This window comes from Oryctolagus cuniculus, chromosome 21 (genome assembly GCF_964237555.1).
Source record: "Oryctolagus cuniculus chromosome 21, mOryCun1.1, whole genome shotgun sequence".
NCBI lineage: Eukaryota > Metazoa > Chordata > Mammalia > Lagomorpha > Leporidae > Oryctolagus > Oryctolagus cuniculus.
Window position 1 is genome coordinate 5,790,303 of NC_091452.1, and position 26,891 is coordinate 5,817,193.

Here is a 26,891-nt window from a genome sequence, read left to right on the forward strand (position 1 = left end):
CCGTTGCAGCCATCTGGGGAGTGAACCATCGGATGGAAGACCTCTCTCTCTGCCTCTCTGTAACTCTGCCTTTCAAACAAATAGATCTAAAAAAAAAAAAAAAAAAAAAAAAAAAAAGGTCGGCGCTGCAGCTCGCTAGGCTAATCCTCCGCCTGCAGCACCGGCACCCCGGGTTCTAGTCTCAGTTGGATGCCGGTTCTGTCCTGGTTACTCCTCTTCCAGTCCAGCTCTCTGCTGTGGCCCGGGAAGGCAGTGGAGGATGGCCCAAGTGCTTGGGCCCTGCACCTGCATGGGAGACCAGAAGCACCTGGCTCCTGCCTTCAGATCAGTGCAGCGCGCCGCCTGCAACATGCAGGCCGTAGCGACCACTTGGGGGGTGAGCCAACGGAAAAAAGAAAGACCTTTCTCTCTGTCTCTCACTGTCTAACTCTGCCTGTCCAAAAAAAACACGCACAGCAGGTAAAGCTGCTGCTTGCAACACCAGCATTCCATAAGGGCGCGGAGTCAAGTCCTGGCTACTCCACTTCTGATCCAGTTCCTGAGTAATGCTCCTGCGAAAGCAGTGGCACGCAGCCCACATACTCTGGCCCCTGCACCCACGTGGGAGACCCAGATCCCAGATGAAGCTCCTGGCTCCTGGCTTCAGCTCAGTCCAGTCCCAGCCATTACAGCCTTTTGGGGAGTAAAACAGCAGATGGATGTTCACTTGCTCACTTTCTGTCTCTCCCTGTCTCTCTGTAACTCTGCCTTCAAAATAAACAAATCTTTAAAAAAGGAAAAAAGAAAAGTGCATATTTTAAAAAGAGTTGAATGGGCATGAGATAAACAATGAGTAAGTGAGTGGGAAAGGGGAGGGTTGTGGGTGGGAGGGACGGTATGGGGGGGGGAAGCCATTGTAACCCATGAGTCGTACTTTGGAAATTTATATTCATTAAATAAAAGATAAAAAAAAAAAAAAAAACACACAATGAGTAAGAGGAAATAATTCAACCAAATACGAAAACTTAAATTATTATATAAAATACTTCATAAACACAACAGTTAAAAACAAAACTTGGGGGCAGGAGCTGAGCCTAGCAGTGAAGACGTGTGTTCAGGCACCTGCATCCCACACCAGAGGCCTGCGTTGGACTCCTGGCTCCGGCTTCTGGTTACTGTGGTCCCTGGGAGGCGGCGGTGAAAGCTCAGGTAGTCGGGTTCCTGCAGCAGTGTGGGAGATCCGCATTGAGTTCCCAGCCCCAGCTATCACAGGCGTTTGGGAAGTAAACTAGTGGGTGAGAGCTCTGTCTCTCAAATAAAGAAAATTATTTTTTAAGTTTATCGTGTTAAAAACAAAAACAAAACAAAAAAACGGAGCCAGATTGTGGTGCAGGGGTTGGGCCTCCGCTGCAATGCTGGCATCCCAGTTCGAGTCCCGGCTGCTCCACCTTCAACCCAACTTCCTGCTAATGCGCCTGGGAAAGCAATGGAAGAAGGCCCAAGTCTTTGGGCGCCTGCACCCGCGTGGGAAACCTGGATGGAACTCTTCATCTGGGAAGCGAACCAGTGCATGGAAGATCTCTTTCTCTGTCTCTCCCTCTCTCTTTGAAACTCTGCCTTTCAAATAAGTCAGTCTTAAAAAAAAAATTAAGCAAGTATATTAAAACATTTTAAATGAAAAACAACCAAAGCCTTACTGGTTTGTTGAAATTATTCACCTGTTAGACATGCAATGATTTATTTCCTAGACGTCTAACAGTGATTCTCATTCTCTTAGTGTATGAAATATTATAAATTATTTTTAAAGATGGACTCTTTAGCTCAAGGATTAACAAACACTTGCAAAATGATCACCAAAATTCTTGTATTTGTTAACAAGACTGCAACTCTAGAATACAGAATCTACTTCAAAATATCTTACCAAACCCCAGTTACTAAAGTGGTATAAAGAGAAAACTTAAATCTTATTTACATATAAAAGTTTTGTAAACAAATGGGTTTTTGTCATCATAGTTCTCATAACAAACCAAAAGCATCCACTACTCCTTAAAATCCTTCCTAAACTACATTGGAACTTAAAAGAACTTCTAATAAATCCAGGGAAAATTATTAAGTAGTAAAATAAATTTTTATTGTTGAAATTACAAGGAACATTTAACTTATAAAAGTCTTCAGTATTCAGGTAAAGGCTTCTAGAGAGCATTCTCCAACAGGACTGTGTGGTTTCTCCACTACAGAGGACAGAATTCCACCTGGGGACACACAGTTTCCCAACAAACTCCCTCAGAACCCACGCATCAGCTTTTATGAACAAACTCTGCACACAACTGTTTTTGAAGGAAAATTTGCTACCAGGCCTCCATGCCTGTTCCCCTTTGCCACCCAAAATCAGAGTTTCTGCTTATTCCGTGACGGGCTGCAGGCCTGCTTGGACCACGGACACCAGACTCCGGATAAACGTCTGCTGGATCTACCCTGAACCTCAGCCAGGACACCTGCGGAAGCTAACTGCTGTCTCCAGAGAGAGACGTCCTATCCTGATGGATGCAGTCACTCTAGCAATGGCCCCTTGTCCCAAAACTGTGTTCAGACTTCACCCACTGTCCATGTCCCAGGAAGGCCTTCCGTGTGGGTCACGGGTCCTGAAGCCCCCGTCGGAATGGGCTGTCACAAATGACCAGCCATTAAAACATGTCACCAGTTGAGCTTTCCTCCACCCTTGTGAGCAGAGCTGGGGATGGACTGCAGAGTAATTCCCTCCAGTAAACGAGTCCCCGGAAGCACAGGCTGCGAGGGCCACTGCAAATCCTCCCTGTAAGAAACTCCGACGTTAAGGATGACCCAGCTGTGTTTTTATCAGAGTCTCCCCAGCAAAGGCTCTGCCAACGTCTCTGACTGCTGAAGACGGGAGAACGTTGTCACGCAGACACCTTCAGTTTCTTTTTCTTGGCCTTCAGCATGGGAGGCAGCGAGATCTTAAAGGCTGTCCTGCAATGACACGGAGGGGAAACCATGAGTTAATGCTCTAAGTCGCGGAAGGGTGAGCCACCCACACCGCTTCAAAGACACTCACTCGCACGTGGTGCAGATAGGGCTGAAGCTGCAGAATACTGCAAATCAAAGCCAAGAGCAGACGGTTAAATCAGAGTCTGAGAGACTTTCTGCCCCCAACCCCAACAGGGACAAGTAGGTACAGGAACTTACTTGACAGACACACAGAACAGACGTAGCCGATTTCAATGAGGTTTCGATGACAGAAGCAAGCAGCCCTGTAGTCCACGTGAACTGGGGGTGGCAGGATTAACTGCGATCTCTGATCTTGATCGGGAAGAAAAACCCACTGTAAGGGAGAAAGGCAAGGAACTTTTATTTAAAACATGGGAAAAAGCAAATGAAGTCAGACCATAGATGACCACAAACACTAAGGAAATGCTGACTCGGGGTTTCCTTGGCGTCTACTGAGAAGCGCGTACGGAGCTCCTACCCGTAGGGGCACAGGGCGCAGCACGCACAGGACACTGTGCACACAGCAGAGCGCCCAGACTACCTTCCCCCTCGCGCCGCAGCTCTGAATCTCCAAGGCCACCCAGCTTTTCCTTCCCGCCAGGTGCTAATCTTGGAGGTATCAGCGGGGTTGTTCCCACGGCTGCCCCACCAGGGACTCTGCTCGGGGACCGGCTCGCTGCTGCTTCCTCACCAGCAGGTACTGCAGGAGGGACGGCATCTGAGGCACCTTCAGGTACAGTCCCCCAGTGATGTCACAAGCCTGCAAGACACAGAAACGGCCCTGCACACCAGCACACACCCAGCTTCCCGGGGAGGGGAGCCTCTCCACCAACTTCTCCAGCCCACAGAGAGGACGTGTTCCCGGAGGGCATGAGGGCCAGAACCTCAGGCCACTTCCTGGGATGTGCAAACATCCAAGGAGGACGTTACATCCAGTGAAAACACCAGGCACAGAAAGCTGGGAACTGCATGCTTCACTCAGGGGGTTAAGCCATGGAGTGCGACCCCAGGCTAGAGGGTAGAACAGTGACCGCTCGGGGGGAGTGGAGGGAATGGGGAGAGTGGAAAGCAGGTACCAAAAATACAGACAGACGGGCGCTAACGAACACTACGTAGGCTGAAATGTGCGACCAAGAAGCACACTCAAGCCCTCTGATTTCTCACCCTGAAATGTATGTGCCAGCGCAGGTACAGGAAGGGTGAGTAGGTTTAAGCGGCACAGTGAACACCGCGTTCCTACCATCAGGCATAGAAACAGGACGACGCCAGACCTTTGCCTCTCCCTTCCCCCACCCCCGCAGGAACCTTCAATGGGTTTTCTAGTTTTTTGCTTTTAACTGGTCTTTTAGGAAATAATATTACTGAAGGCCAAAAAACATTTATCAAGAGACTATGATAATCTCTACAGCCCTATTTCGGTTTTTTTTTCTTTCTGGTTAAAGTAAAATTCAATTCCAAACTTGTGATTAAAAACCACATATAATAGAACAGAAACACAATGCAAGTCATATTGAGTGTGTAATTTATAATTTCTAGTAGCCACATTTAAAAAGGTGAAATTAGTTAATGACATATTTTATTTAACTCAATATATCCAATCTATATTAATATTTGCTCAACATAAAAATTGACTTTCCTAACTACAAATAACAAGCATTCTCTTAAAACATACCTGTTGGAGGAGTCCTGAATCGGTGTCTAAAACGCAGGCATCAATCAAAATATTCTGAAAGGAATATTTTGAAAATATTAAAGGAACAACCCCAGTAATAATTACTTTGAGCCTACATGTGTGACTATTCTTTGGTGTTTTTTTAAGTATGAAGTTTTAAATCTTCTTTTTTTTTAAGATTTATTTTATTTGAAAGACAGAGTCACAGAGAGAGGTAGAAACAGAGAGAGAGAGACATCTTCCATCATCTGGTCCACTCCCCAAATGGCGGCAATGGCTGGGGCTGGGCCAGGCTGAAGCCAGGAGCCAGGAGCTCCTTTCGGGTCTCCCACATGGGTGCAAGGGCCCAAGGACCCGGACCATCCTCTACTGCTTTTCCAGGCCATCAGCAGAGAGCTGGATCGAAAGTGGAGCAGCTGGGACCCAAAATGGCGCCCATATGAGATGTGGGAGCTACAGGCCAGGGCTTTAACCTGCTGCACCACAGCACCAACCCCTTAATTTTTTTGTTTTTTGTTTTTTGTTTTTTTTTAAGATTCATTTATTTATTTGAAATGCAGAGTCAGAGAGAGAGAGAGGGAGTGAGGGAGAGACAGAGATCTTCCATCTTATAGCTTATTCCCAAAAATGGCCTCAATGGCTAGGGCTGGGCCAGGCCAAAGCCAGGAACCAAGAGCTCCTTCCAGGTCTTCCACATGGGTGCAGAGGTCCAATCACTTGGGCCATGTTCCACTGCTTTCCCAGGTAAATTAGCAGGGAGCTGGATTGGAAGTGGAGCAGCTGGGATTTGAAGAGGCGCCCATATGGGATGCTGGCACAGCCTAACCCGGTACGCCATGACACCAGCCCTGTGCCAGACTGCTCTTAGAACAGGTCACTTAGTGTGTGTGACTGCAGGCAGATACTTCATCTGCATCTGGGAGCTAAAGCACCCCGGTGTGGCTGGGCTGTGGTCACAGCCAGTGGGTGGTAAGGCTGTCACCCACTCCCCTGTCCCCAAAACCAACACTTTTCAAAACATCAGGCTGCCCCTCCAAGATCGGGGGTGTTGTGTGTGACTACAGAAGCACTTTTTGTTCTTTTTAAAAAATATCAAAAAAGAAAATGTATGCGTCATAATTCATAAGAATACTTTAGTCACTTGTGGACCAAAAATATTGCACCTTTACACACCTTTAGTAGAGAAACTGAGGCAAGGTTTATGCAGCAAACCACCAAACCAGGGGTCCTGCGGCAGACGGGGCACTGAATACCATGAAACTGTGCCAGCTGTGCTCAGCAGGCACTGTTCTGGGGCCAACTGGTTTCTCAAGGGTCTCAGGGCCGAAGTGGCAGAATAGTAAGACTAGTTAGTCACAGGCCTCTCCGAGTATCAATCGGGAAATGATACTGACGCCTTCGTCATGACAGACACGCAGCAGAAGGCTCTCACGCACCTGCTTCTGTGCTGCGAAGATGACATTCATGAAGTTCATATACTGCAGCGCGCTGTCTTCCGCGGCCTTAATCACCTACGAGCACAGCCACATCAACACCTCACAAGCACATGCTGCTCTCGCGCGCAAACCCCACAGCGAGCTGCAAGCCACACCAATGTTGTTTTCAACCTGTCTGCCTACTTACCACGATTAAAAACCTGAAGTGCAAAGGCAACGTTTCCTCTAACCCCGGCACCCAGAGGAAACCCTTGTGAAGAGTTTGATGAGCACCCATCAGAGCACTGCAGGGGGCATGGACAGACACACACGCACAGGTGCAATGGGCTGGCACTCTGCCTAGTGTCCTGCAACCTGCTGTTACAGGTCAAAATACAGGGGGGACCATTTTGACGCCTACGAATTAGAACACATAGCACACTTCTGGCTACCTTTATGGATTTCCACGACTGCACCAGTTATCTACAGAGGACTTTTAAGCAGTTTCCAGTTCTACTTTGAACCCTTCTCTGATGGCAGCCTCACACAGCCTTTGCATGGCTTCCAGACTGCCTCCTAAAGATCATCACTGACTGCTACAGGGTATGCACACTGGGTGTTGACCCAGGTTACCCACTGCCCTGCAGAAAACCCAAACCAGGGTACCCTCCCATTGGCAGTGCGAGAACAACCAGTCCTCAATATTACCATCAACTCTGGGGACCACCAGGGTTTTCAATCAGGCTAAACAACAAGCAAACGCTGAAAACCCCATTATTTGACATTTTCTACTTACTAGTAAAGCTAGTCTAGCTATCTTTCAAATAAATAAAATAAATCTTTTAAAAAAAGCTCTTTTTCCCATCATGCTTTCCAACTGTCTGTAACTGTCTATCCAGTTGTAGAGCATTGACTTTTTTAATCTTACCAATATTCTCGATTTCATCTCCTGATTATCTATGAAGAGAGAAAAACAAATTACAGTTTAAGTGAATAACTTACCATTATTAACTGAACAAATTAAAGTACTAGACACGTATATTTCTAACCAATGTTGAAACACTGCCCCGAACACACAGGAGTAAAACACAGGCTCCTACCTTTCACCTCCTTGTTCATTCTATGAATATCTACATTTCCTCGTATTAAGGAATACAGAAATACCGTTTTATTTCATAAATATTTAAACAGGGGAAAGCCCCTCGAGTTCTAGTTAGAGAAGGCCAGCACCGCCCTGCTGAGAAAGGAGACTGCGTTCACTGTCAGACACACGAGTGCGCGCTCATCCCATCACAGCACGCTCCGTCGCAGACTAAAATTCCAACTCTGGCTTGTCCTACTGTCACCACCCAGTCCTAGACCAGGACACTGGGGCAGTCAAGTGTCCCAAAACAAATCTGAAAATCACACAGAGTTGACCAGGCAACTGGAATCAAAATCTGGGACAAATACATAAAAACTTAGAGCAAATCTCACAAAAAGATAAAATCAAAATGCTGAGAAAGGTGCTGCTGCCCTGAGCTAATCCCCTGCCTGTGGGAAAGCGGCCACTCATTTATGAAGCTTCACAGTCAGTCAGTGGCTTTTAAAATCAAACACAGCTCCCAGCTCAAGGAAGGTGAAAATCAAAAAAGCAGCAGTTTATCAAAAAAGAAAAGAAAGCATCCTGAAGCTTTTTTTTAAAAGACATTCTGCAAATCTTTCTCTTTGTTTTTTTCATTCTGTTACAGGAAGAAGGATGAATGGAGAAACTCATCATTTTTCTACTCTTCTATTTCAAGTTTTTAATGGCTTGTACTAAAAATATTTCAAAGGCAAGATAAACACACTTTTCATTATCTCCCATTTTAGAATGTCCATGACTCCCATTTAACATGGACACACAAGTTTCTAAAAAAATGTCCCAACCTGAAAATGCTAACCACACAGGGCCAGCCTTGTGGGGCGGTGGGTTAAGCCACCACGTGCAGCTCCAGTATCCTGTACCAGAGCACTGGTTCCAGTCCCAGCTGCTCCTCTTCCAGTCCAGCTCCCTGCTAATGCACCTGGGACAGCACCATAAGATGGCCCAAGTCCTTGGGCCCCTGCAACTCATGTGGGAGACCCATATGGAGTTCCAAGCTCCTGGCTGTGGCCTGGCTCATCCCTGGCCACTGTGGCCATTTGGGGAGGAAACCAGTGGATGGAAGATCTCTCTCTCTCTATTGCTCTACCTTTCAAATCAAATAAACAATTTTTTTTTTAAACAATACATTGATTACATAAGACACCTCTTGAAGAATTTAAGCACCAAGGATACAGCAAAGGGCTTTGGCCAGGGATCCTGCCAGCAGAGTTTCTGTATGCTGACCCTTTATGTCACCTACAAACAAAACAACAACAACAAAAAACATTAAAAACGGGATTTTTAAACAGTCTTGACCTAAAATCATTTTCAAACCAAAGCATTTTTTATGAATGTAATCAAATGATGACATGTTCAACCTGGGTTTAAAAACATACATAGCAATCTGTACTCAGTAATGCTTAAATAAGCAACTTTTGACCTTTTTTCAATTTAAAATGTCCTGGCATCTTTTCTAGAAGTAGGGGAAATAGAGAACTACTGTTTACTGGGCACGAAGCTTCAGTTTGGGAGGATGGACAATGCTGGAAGGTGGTGGTGATGCAGGCATAGTCACACCAATGTGCTTGACACTACTGCACTGGGTACCGAAAAATGGCTAAAATGGCGATTTTTGTCATGCATATTTGATTACATTAAAAATGTTAGCCTGGGGCTGGCATTGTGGCGTGGCAGGTGAAGCTGCCACCTGTGACGCTGGCATCCCATTTGGGCCCAGGTTCATGCCCCGGCTGCTCCACTTCCGATCCAGCTGTTAATGTGCCTTGCGTCCGTGTAGGGAGACAGGAGTCAGAAGGGCAGGTGGAGGAGGCCGTCACAGGGCTCTCCACCTGGAGGGCGCTGGGCTGTCACTATCTGCGGCATCGCAGTGTCTGCCAGGTCGAGGCCAGGGATGTTGCTAAGTAATGCGCAACGCACAGAAGAGCCTGCAGAGCAAAGAACCATCCAGCCCCAAACGTCAAAGTCATCTAAAGGACAATTAGGGTCAGGTTTGGGAGCTGCTCATAGCTGACTAGATGCCGAATGCAAGAAGAAAAGAGTCAAAAATTAAAGTTCAAATTTGGAGAACTAGGTGGAAAGCATGACAGAAATACAAACAGAAATGGTGGTGTCGCTGAGGCAGAAGACAATGAGACTAAAGTGCACTAAGGAGATGGGGCGAGGGAACACAACTGTGGCACTGCAGGTTACACTACCCTGGCAAAGCCAGCATCCCATATCGGAGTGCAGGTTCAAATCCTGGCTGCCCCAATTCCAATCCAGTTCCCTGCTAATGCGCCTGGGAAAGAAGCAGATGATGGCCCAAGCACTTGGGTCCCTGCCACCCATGTGGGAAGCCTGGACAAAGTTCCTGGCTACTGGCTTGGCCTGGGCCAGCCCTGGCTGTTGCAGGCATTTGGAGAGTGAATCAGAGTTTGGAAGATCTCCCTCTCTCTTTTTCCTTGTCACTCTGCTTCTTCAATAAATAAATAAATCTTTAAAAGAGAGAGAGGGTGGGACAAAGACTAGGAAGTATTCCTATACAAATGATAATTACAAGCAAAAGTGGTTGAGAAAACAGAGGGAAAAAGTCAGAAAATTATACACAAGATAGGCCAGTGTTGCCATGCAGCAGGTTAAACCACTGTCTGCAACTCCAACATCCAACATGGGAGCACCAGTTCAAGTCCCGGCTGCTCCACTTCGAATCCAGGTCCCTGCTAATGTGCCTGGGAAAGCAGCAGAAGATGCCCAAGTGTGTGGGCCCCTGCACCCACATGGGAGACCTAATGGAGTTCCAGGCTCCTGGCTTCAGCCTGGCTCAGCCCTGGCCAGTGAGGGCCATCTGAGGAGTGAACCAGCAAATGGAAAATCTCTCTCTCTCTCTCTCCCCCTCTCTCTCTTCCCCCTCCCTCCATCACCCTGCCTTTCAAATAATTGAAAATTATTTTTTAAAAAATGTACAGAATTAAAAAAAAAAAAACCACCACATTTTAAGGGACAAGACGAAGGACAAGTCAGTAACGGAGAGTGAGAAAGGAAGGTCCCGGAACGAGGGCAGAAGCAGGGCCAGAGGCCGTGCTCGGGAGCCGGAAGCCATCCGAGAGGCACAGGCTGTGCAGCAGCGCCCAGCGCAGAGGTGGAGCAAGGCCCAGGGAGGCTGGGTGACAACGGCCGAGAGCGCAGAGGGAGAGGGAGTGGTGTGTGCACGCGACAGCATCACAGCCTCGGGACTCTGGACCAAGTCCTCAGGGACAAGTCCTCAACATCAACTCCATTTGCAAAATAGTATTGGTGGTAGAAATGATGATGATAAGAATAATAAAAAAAACTGTTACTTTTTGTCATGAGGTCTCTAATCTCTTCCACAATCACTTCATTTGCTGCTGTTAGCAGTTCATATTTTCCGTCTTTACTTCCTGAGGGGTTAAATTCAGAAGATGGGTTGCCAGGGTCTCCAAAGAAGTCTCCAACTCTGCCATTCTTCCCAGGATATAAGAATCGGCTGAAACACAGCAGGAAACGCTACTCACACCAGGCCTTCCTGCCCCGCTGCCACTGCCGGTCAGATGAAATGCAGGGGCAACAGGAATCACAGCCAGCCTCTGACCCACACGTTCCAATGCACAATGCAATCAAGCATCAGGAGTGGCTCTTGTTCAACATCTGCATCTGTACTGGACACGCACACACTGCTGTCACTGTTCTACAAACAGGGCGGGACAGCTAATTCACAGACTGGACACACACCACTGCTGTCTCTCTTCCATGAACAGGGCGGGACAGCTAACCCACAGACTGGACACGCACACCACTGCTGTCTCTCTTCCATGAACAGGGCGGGACAGCTAATTCACAGACTGGACACACACACCACTGCCGTCTCTCTTCCATGAACAGAGCGGGACAGCTAATCCACAGACTGGACACACACACCACTGCCGTCTCTCTTCCATGAACAGGGCGGGACAGCTATTACAGGGCACTCACACTGGTTGGGGTGACACGTGACCTGGGGTGAGTTAATGTCTATGGCAGGATGTAATTGGCTCTATGCAAATACTACGCCACTGAGATGAGGGACCTGGAACTGATGCCCCACAGGTACTAAGGAGTGACTGCACCAACCGTGGATTCACAATGTGCTAACACACACTGCTTTTTTTTTTTTTAAGACTTATTTATTTATTTGAAAGGCAGAGATAAAGAGAGGGAGAGATATCCTCCACCTGCTGGTTCACTTCCCAAATGGCTGCAACGGCTGGACCTGAGCCAGGCCAAAGCCAGGAGCCAGGAGCTTTTTCTGGGTCTCCCACACGGGTGCAGGGTCCCAAGCACTTGGGCCATCTTCCACAGCTGTCTCAGGCACATTAGCAGGGAGCTGGATCAGAAATGGAGCAGCCGGGGCTCAAACCGCACTCACACGGGATGCCAGCACTGCAGGTGGAGGCTCAGCTCTCTACACAACAGCACCGGCCCCACACAGTTCATCTTTTAAAAATGAATAACAGGTAAATCGGCAAGCACGTGGGCCGCCACAGCATGCTTCACAGTGACAACGGGGCAGGGTCACCAGGGCGATTCCCACATTCACCTCATCTGGCGACACCAAAACAGATTCACTCGCGCCAAATCCTAACAATGAGTCTACTGTCTATCCCTTTAAGAAAAACACCTGGGCTGGTGAGGAGCAGCGGATCAGCCATCCCACGTGGGCGCCGATTCGCACTCTGGCTGCTCCAGCTCCGACCCAGCTCCCTCCCAATGCACCTGGGAAGGCAGCAGCAGATGGCCAAGTGCTGCGGCCCTGCACCCACGTGGGAGACCCGGATGAAACTTGCTGGCCTCGGCCTGGCCCAGCCCTGGCTGTTGTGGCCATTCGGATGCTGAACCAGCAATGGAAGATATCTCTCTCTCTCTCTCTCTCACTTTGCCTCCAAATAAAGAAAGAAGGGTTTCAGGGTCCACACAGATGGAAACGTGCTGACTCTTGAGCTGTGGCTGTCTTTCACCTCCACAGGAAATACTCCTGTGCAACCCAGAGGAAGAACAGCATGCACCAGCCAGCACTGACAGGCAGACACCGCAGCAGCCATACCTCTCCTGGATGTGACTGGCGACCACGGCCAGTTTGTTGGAGCGATTCATGAACAAGTGGGAGTTCCCCAGCACCATCACGGCATCGATGCATTTGGATAGAGTAAACTGCCAAAAACCAACGGCATGAGAATGAATCAGTATCCAGACTACCAGGTCCCGTCTCAAAACAATCACGACCACTTACGCCACACACACTCATTCACCACTAGACTTTGCTCGCGAGCTCCCCCTGCAAAGCCACAAGCAGACACTGGACAACTGCAGTTTTCTGACCGTCCTTTAAACATGGAATCAATTTCACACCAGCACAAAAGCAACGTCTTAGGGAAAACAAACACGACACATCTTCTCTAACAAAATAACTAGTAAACTTTTGCTATATATGGAGTATTTAATACACAGAGATTAAATTGGAGATCTGTAAAAGTGTTAATTTGTTCACATTTACTAGCAGTGCAGGGTATTTTCATAATCCTAGAACAAGGCATGTCCTCTTAAAGGAGGCAACTCTGGGAGCGGGCGCTGTGGCTCAGCGGGTTAAGGAGCTGGTTGGGACACCCACACTCACGTTGGAGTGTTGGTCAGAGCTCTGCTTCTGACGCAGCTTCCTCCTACTGTGCACAATGGCCCCGGTACTGGTCCCTGCCATCCGTGTGGAAGGCCACATGGAGCTCCCAGCTCCTGGCTTCAGCCTGCCCAGTCCCAGCTTTTGCAGCCATTTGGGGAGTGAACAAGCAGAGGGAAAATGTCTCCCTGTGTCATTCTGCCTTTCAAATAATTTTATTTTTAAGATTTATTTATTTATTTGAAAATCAAGGTTACAGAGAGACGGTGAGAGACAGAGAGACAGAAAGAGGTCCTCCATCTGCTGGTTCACTTCCCAGATCGCACAACTGCTAGGACTGGGCCAGGCTGAAGCCAGGAACTTCCTCCAAGTCTCCCACCCTGGCAGCAAGGGCCCATCTTCCATCACTTTCCCAGGCACATCAGCAGGGAGCTGGACCGGAAGTGGAGCAGCCGGAACATGAACCGGTGCTCATACTGGATGCTGACATGGCAGGCGGTGGCCTTACCTGCTGCGCCATAATGCCAGCCCATCAAATAATAAACGCACACACACACACACAAAATTAGCAGCATTTTTTGTAGACATAGACAAGCTTAACCTAAAATTTATATGGAAAGTCAAGAGAAGTAGAACAGTTAAAATTTTGAAAAGGAAAAATAAAGTGACAAGAATCGAGCAGACTTCCAAGAAGTACAACACCGGGGCTAGCACTGTGGTGTAGTGCATTAAGTCGCCAATTACAGCAACAGCATCCCATATGGACACCAGTTCGAGCCCCAGCTGCTCCACTTCCAATCCAGTTCCTTCCTAATGCGCCTGGGAAAAGCAGCAGAAGATGGCCCAAGTCCCAGGACCCCTGCCACCCAAGTGGGAGACCCGGATGAAGCTCCTGGCTTTGGGCTGGCCCAGCTCCTGCCATTGTGGCCATGTGGGGAGTGAGCCAGCAGATGGACAATCTCTCTGTTTGTCTCTCCCTCCCTCTCTGAAATTGACTTTCAAATAAATAAATAAGTCTTAAAAAAAAAAAAAAAAAGAGGTACTACATAGGTATTGTACATTAGTCAGGATTGTGCAGTGTTGGTGCAGGGACAGACACAGATCAACAGAGCAGAGGCCCTAGACAAAAACCCACTGGGGTATGCACAACTGTTTTTTGACAAGGGTACATAAGTAACTCAATGGAAAAGGATAATCTTTTCAACAAACATCGCTGGAACATTTAGCAACAGGCCAAAAAAAAAAAAAAAAAAAAAAAAAACAAAGAATAAAACAAAACCACAACCTAAATCTCAGCACATTAAGAAACTAACTCAAACTGATTCTAGCTTGAAATGTCAAACTTTTCAAATAAGTCATTGGCAAAAAAATCTTTACAATCTACGGCTATTTGAAGAGTTCTTAGATTTAGCACCAAAAGCACAGTCCAGGTTTTTTCTTTTTTAAAATAATGTGGACTCTCATCAAAATTGATCTGTGACTTTCTTAAGTATAAAAGAAAAGCTAAACTTTGAGAGAAAAAATTCGCAAACCATTTATACGATAAAGGACTTGTATCTAGGAATGCAAAGAAAGTTCAAGGGGCCTGCACAGTGGCACAGTAGGCTAAGCTGCCCCCTGCAGCTGGTTAGAGTTCCAGCTGTTCCACTTCCCACCCAGCTCCCTGCTAATGTACCTGGGAAGGTAGGGGAAGATGGCCCGAGTACTTGGCCCTCCGCCACCCACGTAGGAGGCCCTCACAGAGTTCCAGCCTCTTGGCTTCAGCATGGCCCAGCCTTAGCCACTGCAGCCATCTGGGCCATCCTCCACCACCTTCCCAAGTGCATGAGCTGGGAGATGGGTTGGATGTGGAGCAGTGAGGCCTCAAAGCTGTGCTCCATTGCAGGCCGCCCGCACCTCAGGCACAAGCTCGGCTCACTGCAGGACAGCAGCACCCTGATGCTGCACGGACACACACGCACTAAGGCAGAAGCGGCAAGGACACATGCGTTAAGGCAGAGTGGCATGGACACACAAGTTAGCTAGGGCAGAAGCGGTGTGGACACACGTGAGTTAGCTAGGGCAGAAGTGGCGTGACACACACAAGTTAGCTAAGGCAGAGCCGTGTGGACACACACGAGTTAGCTAGGGCAAAGCGGTGTGGACACACACGAGTTAGCTAGGGCAGAGCGGTGTGGACACACGCGAGTTAGCTAGGGCAGAGCGGTGTGGACACACGCGAGTTAGCTAGGGCAGAGCGGTGTGGACACACACGAGTTAGCTAGGGCAGAGCGGTGCGTTCACACGCGAGTTAGCTAGGGCAGAGCGGCGTGGACACACGCGAGTTAGCTAGGGCAGAGCGGCGTGGACACACGCGAGTTAGCTAGGGCAGAGCCGTGTGTTCACACGCGAGTTAGCTAGGGCAGAAGCGGCGTGGACACACGCGAGTTAGCTAGGGCAGAACGGCGTGGACACACACGAGTTAGCTAGGGCAGAGCGGCGTGGACACACACGAGTTAGCTAGGGCAGAGCGGTGTGGACACACGCGAGTTAGCTAGGGCAGAGCGGTGTGGACACACACGAGTTAGCTAGGGCAGAGCGGTGTGGACACACGCGAGTTAGCTAGGGCAGAGCGGTGCGTTCACACGCGAGTTAGCTAGGGCAGAGCAGCGTGGACACACGCGAGTTAGCTAGGGCAGAGCGGCGTGGACACACGCGAGTTAGCTAGGGCAGAGCGGTGCGTTCACACGCGAGTTAGCTAGGGCAGAGCGGCGTGGACACACGCGAGTTAGCTAGGGCAGAGCCGTGTGTTCACACGCGAGTTAGCTAGGGCAGAAGCGGCGTGGACACACGCGAGTTAGCTAGGGCAGAGCGGCGTGGACACACGCGAGTTAGCTAGGGCAGAGCGGCGTGGACACACGCGAGTTAGCTAGGGCAGAACGGCGTGGACACACGCGAGTTAGCTAGGGCAGAGTGGCGTGGACACACGCGTGTTAGCTAGGGCAGAGCGGCGTGGACACACGCGAGTTAGCTAAGGCAGAGCGGCGTGGACACACACGAGTTAGCTAGGGCAGAGCGGCGTGGACACACGCGAGTTAGCTAAGGCAGAGCGGTGTGGACACACGCGAGTTAGCTAAGGCAGAGCGGTGTGGACACACGCGAGTTAGCTAGGGCAGAGCGGTGTGGACACACGCGAGTTAGCTAAGGCAGAGCGGTGTGGACACACGCGTGTTAGCTAGGGCAGAGCGGTGTGGACACACGCGTGTTAGCTAGGGCAGAGCTGCCCGAGGCCCTCCGGCTCTCACCTGAGACTCCTTCAGCGCCTGCTTTCCCCACCATATCGGGTTGGTATCCACTATGATGACCAGGAGATTCAGTTCATCTTCTGTCAACAGAGGTAAAATGAAAGACACCAGCGTCATGGAAGTGCGTCAGACCTCACACTCTAAATGCGTAACTTCAACCCGGAGCAGGCAGCATCACAGCCTTGAGGTGCCTGTCATCCCAACGTCCAGCGACTGGCAGGAGGCCCGGTCTTTGAGGACGCACTTGGCGGCCGTCCTCCAGGCACTGGAGCGTGAGCCCCGTGAGGGCGGGGGTCTTGTGTTTTGCTCACAGCTCATCCCCGGCTCCCACCACCCTGCCTGGCGCACATCTACCGAGTGAACCCGCAGACACCTGCCGGTCACAGAAGGCGGCGAGGGGCCAGCGGCGAGAACCCCTGCGCACAGAACTCCAGGCTCAGACGACTCAGGGAGGCGCAGGAGTGAGTCTGGGCCCAGGTCCCTCCTGGTAGCTAGCGGCAAGTGGCCAATTTTTAGGAGGCAAAAGCCAAAAAGGGAAAAGCATCCTCCACGCGCCTAAGGCCTCTGCGGTGAGAACAGCATCGGGCTGCCCTCCACAGGGACCCACGCGCGAGGGGCTGGCGCTTCCGGGCGCCCAGCGCACCCCGGCGCGGGGAGCCCAGGACACTCGCGCAGGGGCACAGGCGGCCCGCACTCCGCGCCCCCGCAGCTTCCTTCCTGCTGGCCTGTCTCCTCTCAGGACAGCCCCCACGCCGTCTTTGTCCGTCTGAACCCTCCGGACTCCTCCAGGCTGCAACCCAGTTCTTTCCTCCGGCAGGAAGCCGCGGCGCCCCATCGGAGGGGGTGGGAACGCCGGCCCGCTCTGCACCACGTCCCGGCACCGGCCATCCCACAATCCCACCTACGGCGACACCCGCGGCGAGCATGGACGCCTCCCTTCTCTTTTTCCCAACCCGTCACAGCCGCTGGGCCGCGGCGGCATCTCACAGCCGGGCCGACGGCGTCCGTCTGTCTCGGCGGTGCACCAAGCCACGTCTCGGGTCAGACGAGAGAACCTGCCCTAAGCCACAGGGCCCGCAGGCAGGGCCGGGCCGGGGCCCCCACTGCTCGCCTCCGCCGACGCTGACCGATCTCTCCTCCCGGTCCTCCCCATCAGGCTGCGGGCTGCTTTAAAAATGACATTTTATCGCCGATCTTAGGGCGAGATAGTATGAATTCTCCATCACGCCCCGCCCACAACTCCCAATCCTCCCAGGAAGCTGCCATTCAAGCCTGTCCAGGACGCCCGAACCTACTCACCGCACAGTCCTGGGATACTGTCTTCGAAATCACTTTAACCGACTGGCCACCTGCCTGTCTCAACCGCTAGGCTGGCCCCTGCCTGTCAGGTTCTCTGCCGCCTTCTCCCGAGCCGAAAACGCCCGGCACTCAGGACGGAGTTACCCAGTGAATGCACACTCCGGTCTCTCCTTAACAGGTCCCACCCAGCCCCAAGGAGACACCATCTGGACCGAGCCCCCCAGCGAGCCCCCCAGGCCCTTACCATCGGACACCATGGTCGCCCCGGCACCTCAGCGCAGAAGAAACGGCTGTTAGCCGAGTCCCAACGCCTGCGAGTCGCAACTTCCGGCGCCGCCGAGTGACGTCACGCGGTTTGGCCCGGGCCGCGCGCCGTACCCAGGGCCCCGCCTCCGGCGCGCCGGAAATGAGGCGCGGAGGTGCGCCGCGCGCTGTCAGCGTCCGACCCGCAGCCGGCTCGCTCGCTGGACCAGCTCGAGGCAGCGCGTGCGGCGTCGGGACCCTTGGCCTCCACAGTCCGGAGGGCACCATGGACAACAAGGGTAAATGGAGTCGGGCCAGGGCTGCGGAGCCGCGTGGACGTTCGTCCCGGCTTCGCACACCGGGGCAGGGCTCCGGGAGAGGTCCCTGTACGAGCTCGGGCTGTTCGGCCGGGGCCGGCGCCACCAGACCGCTCTCGCTGCCCCGGGACCCTGAGACGCCCGCAGGCCCCGCCCACGCGCGCCTCGTCGCCGGGCAGTCCCTCGCGAGACGGAGGGCGCGGTGTCAGGAGCGCGACCCCCGCCCCGGCGGCCCTCGGCGGAGGCGCGAGGCGTCGGGAAGGAATGCAGGGGCGCAGTGGGCGGGCGTCGGCGTGCGCCCGAGTGGACCTGGGTTCGCGCGGGCTGCAGGAGCGATGCAGGAGAAGCTGGCCCGATGGCCGAGTCCGGGGTCCTTTCAGAACTTGTGCCGGGCCGGCGCCGCGGCTCACTAGGCTAATCCTCCGCCTTGCGGCGCTGGCACCCCGGGTTCTAGTCCCGATTGCCCCTCTTCCAGGCCAGCTCTCTGCTGTGGCCAGGGAGTGCAGTGGAGGATGGCCCAGGTGCTTGGGCCCTGCACCCCATGGGAGACCAGGAGGGGGCACCTGGCTCCTGCCATTGGATCAGTGCGGTGCGCCGGCTGCAGCGCGGCGGCCATTGGAGGGTGAACCAACGGCAAAGGAAGACCTTTCTCTCTGTCTCTCTCTCTCTCACTGTCCACTCTGCCTGTCAAAAAAAAAAAAAAAAAAAAAAAAAAAGAACTTGGGCCGAGGAGGGGAAGGAAGACGACCGTCGGGGCGTGGGGTTTCTGAACCCCACTCCGTGGCTCTCCCATCCCTGTTCTGAAAACAAGGGATTTTTATTATTACTTCGTCTCTAGCTGTCATGTAGTCGTCCACCTGCTAGATGAACTGAGTGGGCCCCGTCTCTCTCCCTTCCCAGAGCTGATCCAGTACTTCAAGTCTCAGATGAGAGGAGACCCTGACATGGCCTCGGCGGTGGCCGCCATCCGGACCCTGCTGGAGTTCCTGAAGAGAGACACAGGTCAGCCCTGGGGATGCTGGCCCAAGTGAGAGAGGCGGGGGCGCCCGCCCAGGGTAACGCAGTCCCAAGCTCAGCTTGGCCCTTTCACTGGCAGCAGCCCTCGAATTATCCCGAGTGCAGAGGGAGCCCTTTAAGTCAAGGGAGCCCTGAGGCCTAAGTCACGGCAGTGGAGGGGCCGGTGTCTGGCCTCGCAGTGAAGACGCAGGGTAGGAAAACGGCCGGAGCGTCTGGGTTTGAGTCCCCGCTTCCTGGGACCGTGCACCCCGGAAGGCAGCAGGCGCTGGCTCCGGTACGGGCGTCCCTGCCGCCTGTGTTGCCTTCTCATCTCCCGGCCTCACCTGGCCCAGCCCTGGCTGTTGTGGGCACTCGGGGACTGATGCGTCGGGCAGGAGCGGTGCCCGTCGTGAGTCTGCTCGCCAGCTTTCTCAGTGTGAGCACTTGGGCCTGGCGTGACGTTCGTATCGGCAACACAGCAGTACTGAAGCCTCCTTCCATCCCAGGGCTGGCTGGGGACGTGTCCTAGGGCAGCCTGCAGCGTGGCGCTCTGGGCTTGGAGTGACTTCCAAACACTTCCTCGTCCCGGCCCCTGCGCTGCCCCCAGCACGGGCCTCAGCCCCCTGGTCTCGGGTGGTCCCCGTCTCAGGGCCTCAGCACGGTGGTGGGTGGGCCTCCTGTGGCTCCGCCCTTCCTCTTCAGGTCACGGTGTGGACGGCCCTCCGCCCCAGAGGCCGACCCCACTCAGTGGCCCTCCTAGTCATCGCCCGGCTTTTGTCTCCTCGTGACAGCCTGGAACTGGCTTGTGTGTGTCTGAGAGTGCTTGCTGGTCGCCGCCTCCACGGGGGAGGGAGCGCCGTCGGCAGAGCCCGCCTGCCTGGGTCACAGCGTGTGCCCGGCTCCACGCGGTGCCTGGCCGGAGTGAGTGCACGAATGGCCCAGTAAGGCGCTGGATGCCGACATGAGCACCGCGCCTTTGCTCATCTCAGGGGAGACGATCCAGGGCCTGAGAGCGAATCTCACCAGCGCCATAGAGACGCTGTGCGGCGTGGACTCCTCCGTGGCCGTGTCCTCCGGCGGGGAGCTCTTCCTCCGCTTCATCAGCCTCACCTCCCTGGAGTACTCGGTAGGCCCTGCCCACCCTGCCCTGCCCGGCCCACCCTGCCCGGCCTGTCCAGCCCTGCCCTGCCCTACCCTGCCCTGCCCTGCCCTGCCCATCCAGCCCGGCCCGGCCTGTCCAGCCCAGCCCAGCCCTGCCCTGCCCAGCCCTGCCCAGCCCTGCCCTGCCTGTCCAGCCTGGCCCCGCCCCGCCCCGCCGTCTGTCTGCTGCTGCAGATGTTCTCGCTGACCTGGTCTCCCCCCTCATCTGTGCCTTCCCTCCCAGGATTATTCCAAGTGTAAGAAGATCATGATTGAGCGGGGAGAGCTTTTTCTCAGGAGAATTTCTCTGTCGCGAAATAAAATTGCAGACCTGTGCCACACTTTCATCAAAGATGGGGCGGTGAGTAGATGCCCGCCCTGTGGTGAGGAGCAGCAGGCGCTCGAAGTCAGACTCCCAGCCCCACCTCTCCCGCTGCGCAGCCTCGGACGAGTCGCTCCACCTCTCTGCACGGCCGTTTGATCTGCGGCAGCGTGCCTGGCACACAGCCAGTGCTTGTGGATGCACACGTCGTCGGTGTCACTGGAACAGGCGGAGGGCAGAGGGGACAGCAAGGGCCGGTCCCGACTTAATGAGGTGCTTTACCAGGGGTGGCTCCCTGGTTAGGGAGCAGCAGACTGCCCTGAATTAAGTCCCAGAGCAGCTCTCAGCACGTGTTCCTGCTGGCGTCTGCCCGAGGACGGTGTGTTCCCCTTGACTTGGTTTGCGACGCTGTCACAGCGATGCAGGGCTGTGTGAGGGGACAGGAAATGCGCTCAGCCAGGCTCCCGGCACAGGGTAATCGCCTTGAGTGGCGTCCCTCCCGCCAGCAGACGGCTCCGCGGCCCACGAGCGTGTCCAACCACAGCCAGGCTCTTAAATGCTGCGCTGTTTCATCACCTGCCCCCACCTTTGAAGTGTTGTTCAGGACAGAAGCCAGGAGAAACGAGGGGAGGCTGGCACTGCCTCTCGCCCAGGCCGTGGCGCCACACTGCGTTCCGCTGGGCTTCTGTGGGCCCCTGCTCCAGGGCGGCGTGCTGCACACACGTCCCACTGCACCTGCATCCCTACTGGGCACCGATTCAGACTGCACGTAGAGGAGAGCCGCACGAGTTGGAATGTGGGGGTCCTGGCTCAGTCCAGATTGATTCAGGAGGCTCTGGGGCAGGGCCTGGGAACCTGCAGTTCTACCAGGCTCTGGCGTGAGGCCCTGAAAGGAGCTGGAGCCGTGTCCACCCCTGTGCGTTACAGCCCCTGGGCTCTGCCTAGCCGGTGGTCCTGCCGATTCTGCGGATTGCACCCATGGAAGGTTTTAAACTTAGTTAGCCAGCATGGAAGTCGTGAACCTTCAGCTTCTCTCCAAATCACACGCCTGGCAGTGGTCAGAGCACGTGGCACTAGCAGGAGCTGTGGCGCCCAGGCCCGTGGCCTGTCTGCCTTGCTGCGGGCCTGCCTGGATGGGTGCCCTGCCTGGTGCCTGCAGGCCCCAGTGCACAGGTCACAGCCCAGAACACAGGCAGCCAGGCCTCTGAGGCTCACGAGGACCTCAGTGGGGGTCCCCCCTGCACCTGCCAGGGGAGGGGAGACCCACACTGCAGTCCCCTGCCAGCACCGCTCTCAGCATCGAAACTCAGCACACGACAGGGCTCCGTTCTGAGTACCCTTGGTCCGTGAGGAGACAGCAGCCTGGGCGCCGGGAACACGCGGCACCGTGCAGGTGGCGGGGGACCCCGCGAGTGGCCGTCTGACCAACTTCCTCTCTGCCCACAGAGGATACTGACGCACGCCTACTCCAGGGTGGTCCTGAGGGTCCTGGAGGCAGCCGTGGCGGCCAAGAAGCGCTTCAGTGTCTACATCACAGAGTCGCAGCCGGACTTGTCCGGGCAAGTACTCCCTGCGCAGCCACGCCAGGACAGAGCACGCCCCACACCCCCGCACAGCCTGCCCACCAGCCACGCAAGGACAGAGCACGCCCCACACCCCCACACAGCCTGCCCACCAGCCACGCCAGGACAGAGCACACCCCACACACCCCTGCACAGCCTGCCCAGCACCTACCGCAGACCCACAGGCACAGAGCAGGCCCGCACACCCCTGCACAGCCTGCCCAGCACCCACCACAGACCTGCAGGCACAGAGCAGGCCCGCACACCCCCGCACAGCCTGCCCAGCACCCACCACAGACCCGCAGGCACAGAGCACGCCCCATGCAGCCTGCCCAGCACCCACCGTAGCCACAGCACGGACACAGCATGCACCCCCCACACAGCCTTGCCTTTGGTTCACCAGGAATCTGCAATAAGCCATAGTACAAAATTGTTTATTTTTGTTTGTTTTTAGCAAGATTTGTTTGAAAAGCAGATTTCCAGAGATAGAGGAGACAGAGACATCTGCTGGTTTACTCCCCAAATGGCCAAGACAGCCAGGGCTGGGCCAGGCCAAAGCCAGGGGCCAGGAACTCCATTGTCGCCTCTCAGCGTGGGTGGTGGTGCCTAAGTACTTGGGTATCTTCCACTGCCTTCCCAGGCACATTAGCAAGGACTGGATGGGAATTGGAGCAGCTGAGGCTTGAATTGGCTCTCACATGGCATAACAGCACACTAGGTGGCAACTTAACCCACTGGGCCAAGATGCTTGACCCGAGAGATTGTTTCATTGGAAAATTTTTATCATGGTCGGCGCTATGGCATAGCTGGTTAAAGTCCCAGCCTGGAGTGCTGGCATCTCGAATGGCACTGGTTCAAGATCTGGCTGCTCCACTTCCAATCCAGCTCCCTGCTAATGTGCCTGGGACAGTAGCAGAGGATGGCCCAAGTCCTCGGGCCCCTGCACCCCAGTGGGTTTCCTAGCTTTGGATTGGGTCAGCCCCAGGCGTTGTGGCCATTTGGGGAGTGAACCAGTGGATGGAAAACCTCTATGTCTCTACCTCTCTGTAACTCTTTCAAATAAATAAAAATTTTTAAAAAGTGCTTATCAAGGAATAGGTAATTGACATCTCCATCTCTATATGGAAGATAAAGCAAAACATGTCTTTTTTTCTTTTAGTTTCCTTGTCTTACCCAGAGTCCCTGAGAGTGTAGTTCTCCTGACATACTGCTTCCTAGAGAACCCCATTGACCCCAGCTCTCAGGCTGGGTGTCGTGGCGCAGCAGGCTAAGCTGCCACGTGAGAAAGCCACTCCTGTGCTGTGTCGGCCCTGCCTCCAGTCCAGCTCCCTGCCAGTGCAGCTGGGAGGCAGCAGGAGATGGCCCAAACACTTGGGCCCCTGCCAACCTCGTGGGAGACCGATGGCATTCCCGGCTCCCAGCTTTGCCTGCCCCAGCCCAGCTGCTGCAGGCCTCTAGGATGGGAGACTCTCCCCCTCCTCCCTCTTCCGTCCGACTGCTTTCAGTTCTTTCCTAAAGGAGCCCAAGTGCAAGCCTTGGAATCCGCACCACAGTCCATATAACTGAGTTTCCACCGACACGGCTTGTCAGTGCCCAGCTTCAGTGACTCAGGGACGTCACTTTATCTAACGTTCTCAAAATGTCATCTTCAGTAAGAAAATGGCCAAAGCCCTCTGCCACCTCAACGTCCCCGTCACCGTGGTGCTGGACGCTGCTGTCGGGTAAGCACCACCAGCCCCTGCCCCCCCCAGGGTGAAGGTTTGAGGCAGTCATAAAACCGCCCTGGGCAGCGTCCCGCCTCTTAATTAAGAGCTGCCCTAACAAGCAAGGCATTACAAGGTCTGGACAGTGTGGGTGGAAGATGGGCTGTGGGGTGTCACCTGCTGAGCCGTGTGCCACGGGCAGGGGGGTCAGTGCACTCAAAGAGCCAGGTCCAAAGGCCGGGTGGGTCAGCGGTCAAGGTCATCGGGGCTCTCCAGCCAAGGCTCAGCTGCTCCCGGGGCCAGCCGTGGGCAGGCTGGGCTGTCATGTCCTGGGTGCTGGGGCAGCCTCCGTGCAGGCTGGGCTCCCCTGGGGGGAAGGGGCAGCAGCGTGCTGGGCACTCAGCTCACCAAGCAGCTTCTCTCCCGAGACCAGCGTCACGCGTCCCTTGGATTGTGGGTGTTAGAACAGCAGTGATGGTTCGTGGGAGGCAAGCGCCCAAGGTGGGCGGTGAAGGAAGTCAGGAACACTCTCAGTATACCTGGAGGCAGCCAAACCCCTCTGAGCCACGCACGCGCCTGGCTGAGGTCGCCGCGTGCCTCTGCTACAGTGCCGGGCTCGAGTGCTCTTTTGATAAAAGGTCATCGTGGCTGGCGCCTTCCGTACTGAAAGGGAATACGGATCTTCCCAGAGGGCCCAGCGTCAACAGCACTGCTGTTCCCGTTCCTTTAGCTATATCATGGAGAAAGTGGACCTCGTCATAGTTGGTGCTGAAGGAGTTGTAGAAAACGGAGGCATCATTAACAAGGTAGGGGCCGCCCCTCTCCCCGCTGACCTGGGCGCTGACAGTGCTGTGTGCCTCTCCACGCCAGGGCCGCCCTGTGAGATCCCATAAGCCACTGCACCGCTCAATCAAATTTTGTTCTAATTTTCCTTGGAGATTGATGTGCATAAATTAAGATGGGGTAATTTATATTTACACAGCATAATTTGTATTTACACGAAACGAGTCTTAATTAGAGTTGGGGTTGGCAGTTTTGTTATTTTAATGGGGCGCTGACCTCAGCATAATTCATCTTCTCTGCATTGCTTATCTGGGAAACGTCGGTCTGCAGTTTATTCTCATTTGTGGTCGATACATGAACAGATCTGCCACATAATAAGTGCGGCTCAGCAGCTCTGAGTACATTCACAGCCTCGCTGACTGTCCTTGTCTGTTTCCAGAACTTTCCATTCTTTCCTCACGCAGTCCGTCGCGATTAAACACCTACCAGCCTTTCAGCCTCCCTGAAGGCCCTGGTCGCCTCCACTCTGCTTTCTGCTACCTGTGAGCACGGCTGCTGTGGCTGGGCACGGTGTTGCCGAGGTGTAGGCACGGGGCACGTGTCTGGCCCTCACTGTTCCCTTTTTAACTGATCCGTAAGCAGCCTGCATGTCTACGCAGTACCACGTGATGTGTGGCACTGAAGTGGGGGGCGCGCTGTGTGTGCATCCCAGAGCTTGGGCTGTTTGGGCTGTTTCTGCGTCCTGCCCCTGTGAACATGGTGGATCCGAGCCAAAGCCCTGGCTGGTGTCTCATTGACGCGCGGAGGTCCATTTCCCTCAGGGCCCTCAGGTCGAGTGATGCTGGGCGTCTTCTCGGGTGCGGAGGGACCTCTGACTCTGGGACCTCTGTGAAAGGCCCTCTGGTTCCAAGCCCTGTGCCCTTGCTGCGGGTTCCACGTCAGAGTTGCTCTAGGAGCTCCCCTTCGCCCTGTCTTCCCAGATTGGAACCAACCAGATGGCTGTGTGCGCCAAGGCACAGAACAAGCCCTTTTACGTGGTCGCAGAAAGCTTCAAGTTTGTGCGGCTCTTCCCGCTCAACCAGCAGGACGTGCCGGATAAGTTTAAGGCAAGAGGGGGCATGGGAGACTCGGCCTAACCCTTGGAAGAACTAGTGCCACCAGCGTTCCGGTTAGACATTCACCTGCCACTGCCGTTCTCTCCAGCATCAGTCGGGGGTCCTAAAACTTGCACTCCATGTTTGTCCCCAGAATTTCAGTCTGCAGCCCCCTGCCCACATAGCCAGTGGAGTGTGAGGAGAGGAGCCAGGAGGCTGGCAGCCGGGGTCCCAGCTTTGGAATCCACTCAGCTCCCCCCCCACCCCCGCAAACCTGTGACCAGGGGCAAGTGCTTTCACTGTCACTTGGCTTGCTTCCTGTCTGTCATCTGACAGGAGCTGGGGACTCCGGCTGTCCACAGGGCCTGGCACGTGGCAAGCACTGGCCCCCTCCTGGCCACACGCTGCCAGAGCTGTCTGAGGTAGCAGCACGCCCGAGCTGGCGCAAGGCCTCCCACTAACGCGTGCTCTTATCCCCGCAGTACAAGGCAGACACTCTGCTCAAGTCCGTAGAGACCGGGCAGGACCTCAAAGAGGAGCACCCATGGGTCGACTACACCGCCCCGTCCTTGATCACCCTGCTGTTCACGGACCTGGGTGTGCTGACGCCCTCCGCGGTCAGCGATGAGCTCATCAAGCTGTATCTGTAACGCAGGCCCCTGTCTGCCGACGCCCCCGGCGAGCCAGCCAGAACTGCACTGTTTTAATGAACATTGACGGACCACTGGAAACTTCAAGTCTGAAATCTTGGGGTCTTTTTTACTCGCCTCGCAATGCATTCACGGCCCTCAACCCAGACTGTGCTTGTGGTCTCCAGAAGCTCATCCTAGGTTTTCAGCAGCTCAACAAACAGTTTGCCGAAAGCAGCGCAGGCCTCCACGGCGTGACCGGGACGCCTGTCACACGGCGCCTTGCAGGAAGGTGAAGAACACGAGCCGAGTGTGCCTCTGGCTCAGGCGGTGAACAGGGCCGAGTGCCGCATCCCTGCACTGGCTCCCGCCCCACGGGAGACCACTGAGGGGGAGGGAGAAACAGCACGGGCGCTCGTAGCCCGCACAGCCTGGCACACACGGAGACACCTTCCCCGACACTGCAACCTCACATTCTGCCTCTGTGAGATGGTGACTTCCTTTACATGTGTCTGGGTCCTAAACATCCTGCCTGGGAACAGGTTCGGCATCTTTTCAAATAAACTAGGATCACGATGTTGATGTGTGCATCAGTAAGGCAGGCCGGCCCTTCTGGTCAGACACGGCAGCACGCCCACAGCCAGGCCGGGCGCTGGCCTGGTGGTTAATACACTCGC

The 26,891-nt window shown here is 54.0% G+C and overlaps 2 protein-coding genes across 4 annotated transcripts; one reads left to right on the plus strand and one right to left on the minus strand.

Moving 5' to 3' along the window:
- Window positions 1-2,088: 2,088 nt before the first annotated feature.
- On the minus strand, window positions 2,089-17,813 carry GTF2H3 (general transcription factor IIH subunit 3). 2 transcript variants are annotated; one of them, XM_002723335.5, is made up of 13 exons: window positions 17,670-17,813; window positions 16,127-16,206; window positions 12,276-12,382; window positions 10,516-10,682; window positions 8,372-8,434; window positions 7,173-7,202; window positions 7,001-7,029; window positions 6,094-6,168; window positions 4,658-4,711; window positions 3,677-3,745; window positions 3,184-3,319; window positions 3,053-3,089; window positions 2,089-2,967 (listed from the first exon to the last, which is right to left on the minus strand). In XM_002723335.5, exons 1-13 carry the CDS (start codon window positions 17,680-17,682, stop codon window positions 2,898-2,900), a joined length of 930 nt encoding a protein of 309 aa, XP_002723381.1. In that variant the 5' UTR covers window positions 17,683-17,813; the 3' UTR covers window positions 2,089-2,897. The 2 variants fall into 2 exon arrangements, with proteins under 2 accessions (XP_002723381.1, XP_069922210.1); XM_070066109.1 differs by lacking the exons at window positions 10,516-10,682; window positions 12,276-12,382 and having other exon boundaries at window positions 17,670-17,800.
- Window position 17,814: 1 nt separating this feature from the next.
- On the plus strand, window positions 17,815-26,790 carry EIF2B1 (eukaryotic translation initiation factor 2B subunit alpha). 2 transcript variants are annotated; one of them, XM_051828881.2, is made up of 9 exons: window positions 17,815-17,967; window positions 18,886-18,987; window positions 19,971-20,107; window positions 20,366-20,482; window positions 21,890-22,006; window positions 23,662-23,726; window positions 24,439-24,514; window positions 25,472-25,597; window positions 26,068-26,790. In XM_051828881.2, the coding sequence occupies exons 1-9, from the start codon at window positions 17,832-17,834 to the stop codon at window positions 26,233-26,235; spliced, it is 1,044 nt and encodes a 347-aa protein (XP_051684841.1). In that variant the 5' UTR covers window positions 17,815-17,831; the 3' UTR covers window positions 26,236-26,790. The 2 variants fall into 2 exon arrangements, with proteins under 2 accessions (XP_051684841.1, XP_069922209.1); XM_070066108.1 differs by having other exon boundaries at window positions 21,890-22,002; window positions 23,658-23,726.
- Window positions 26,791-26,891: the final 101 nt, after the last annotated feature.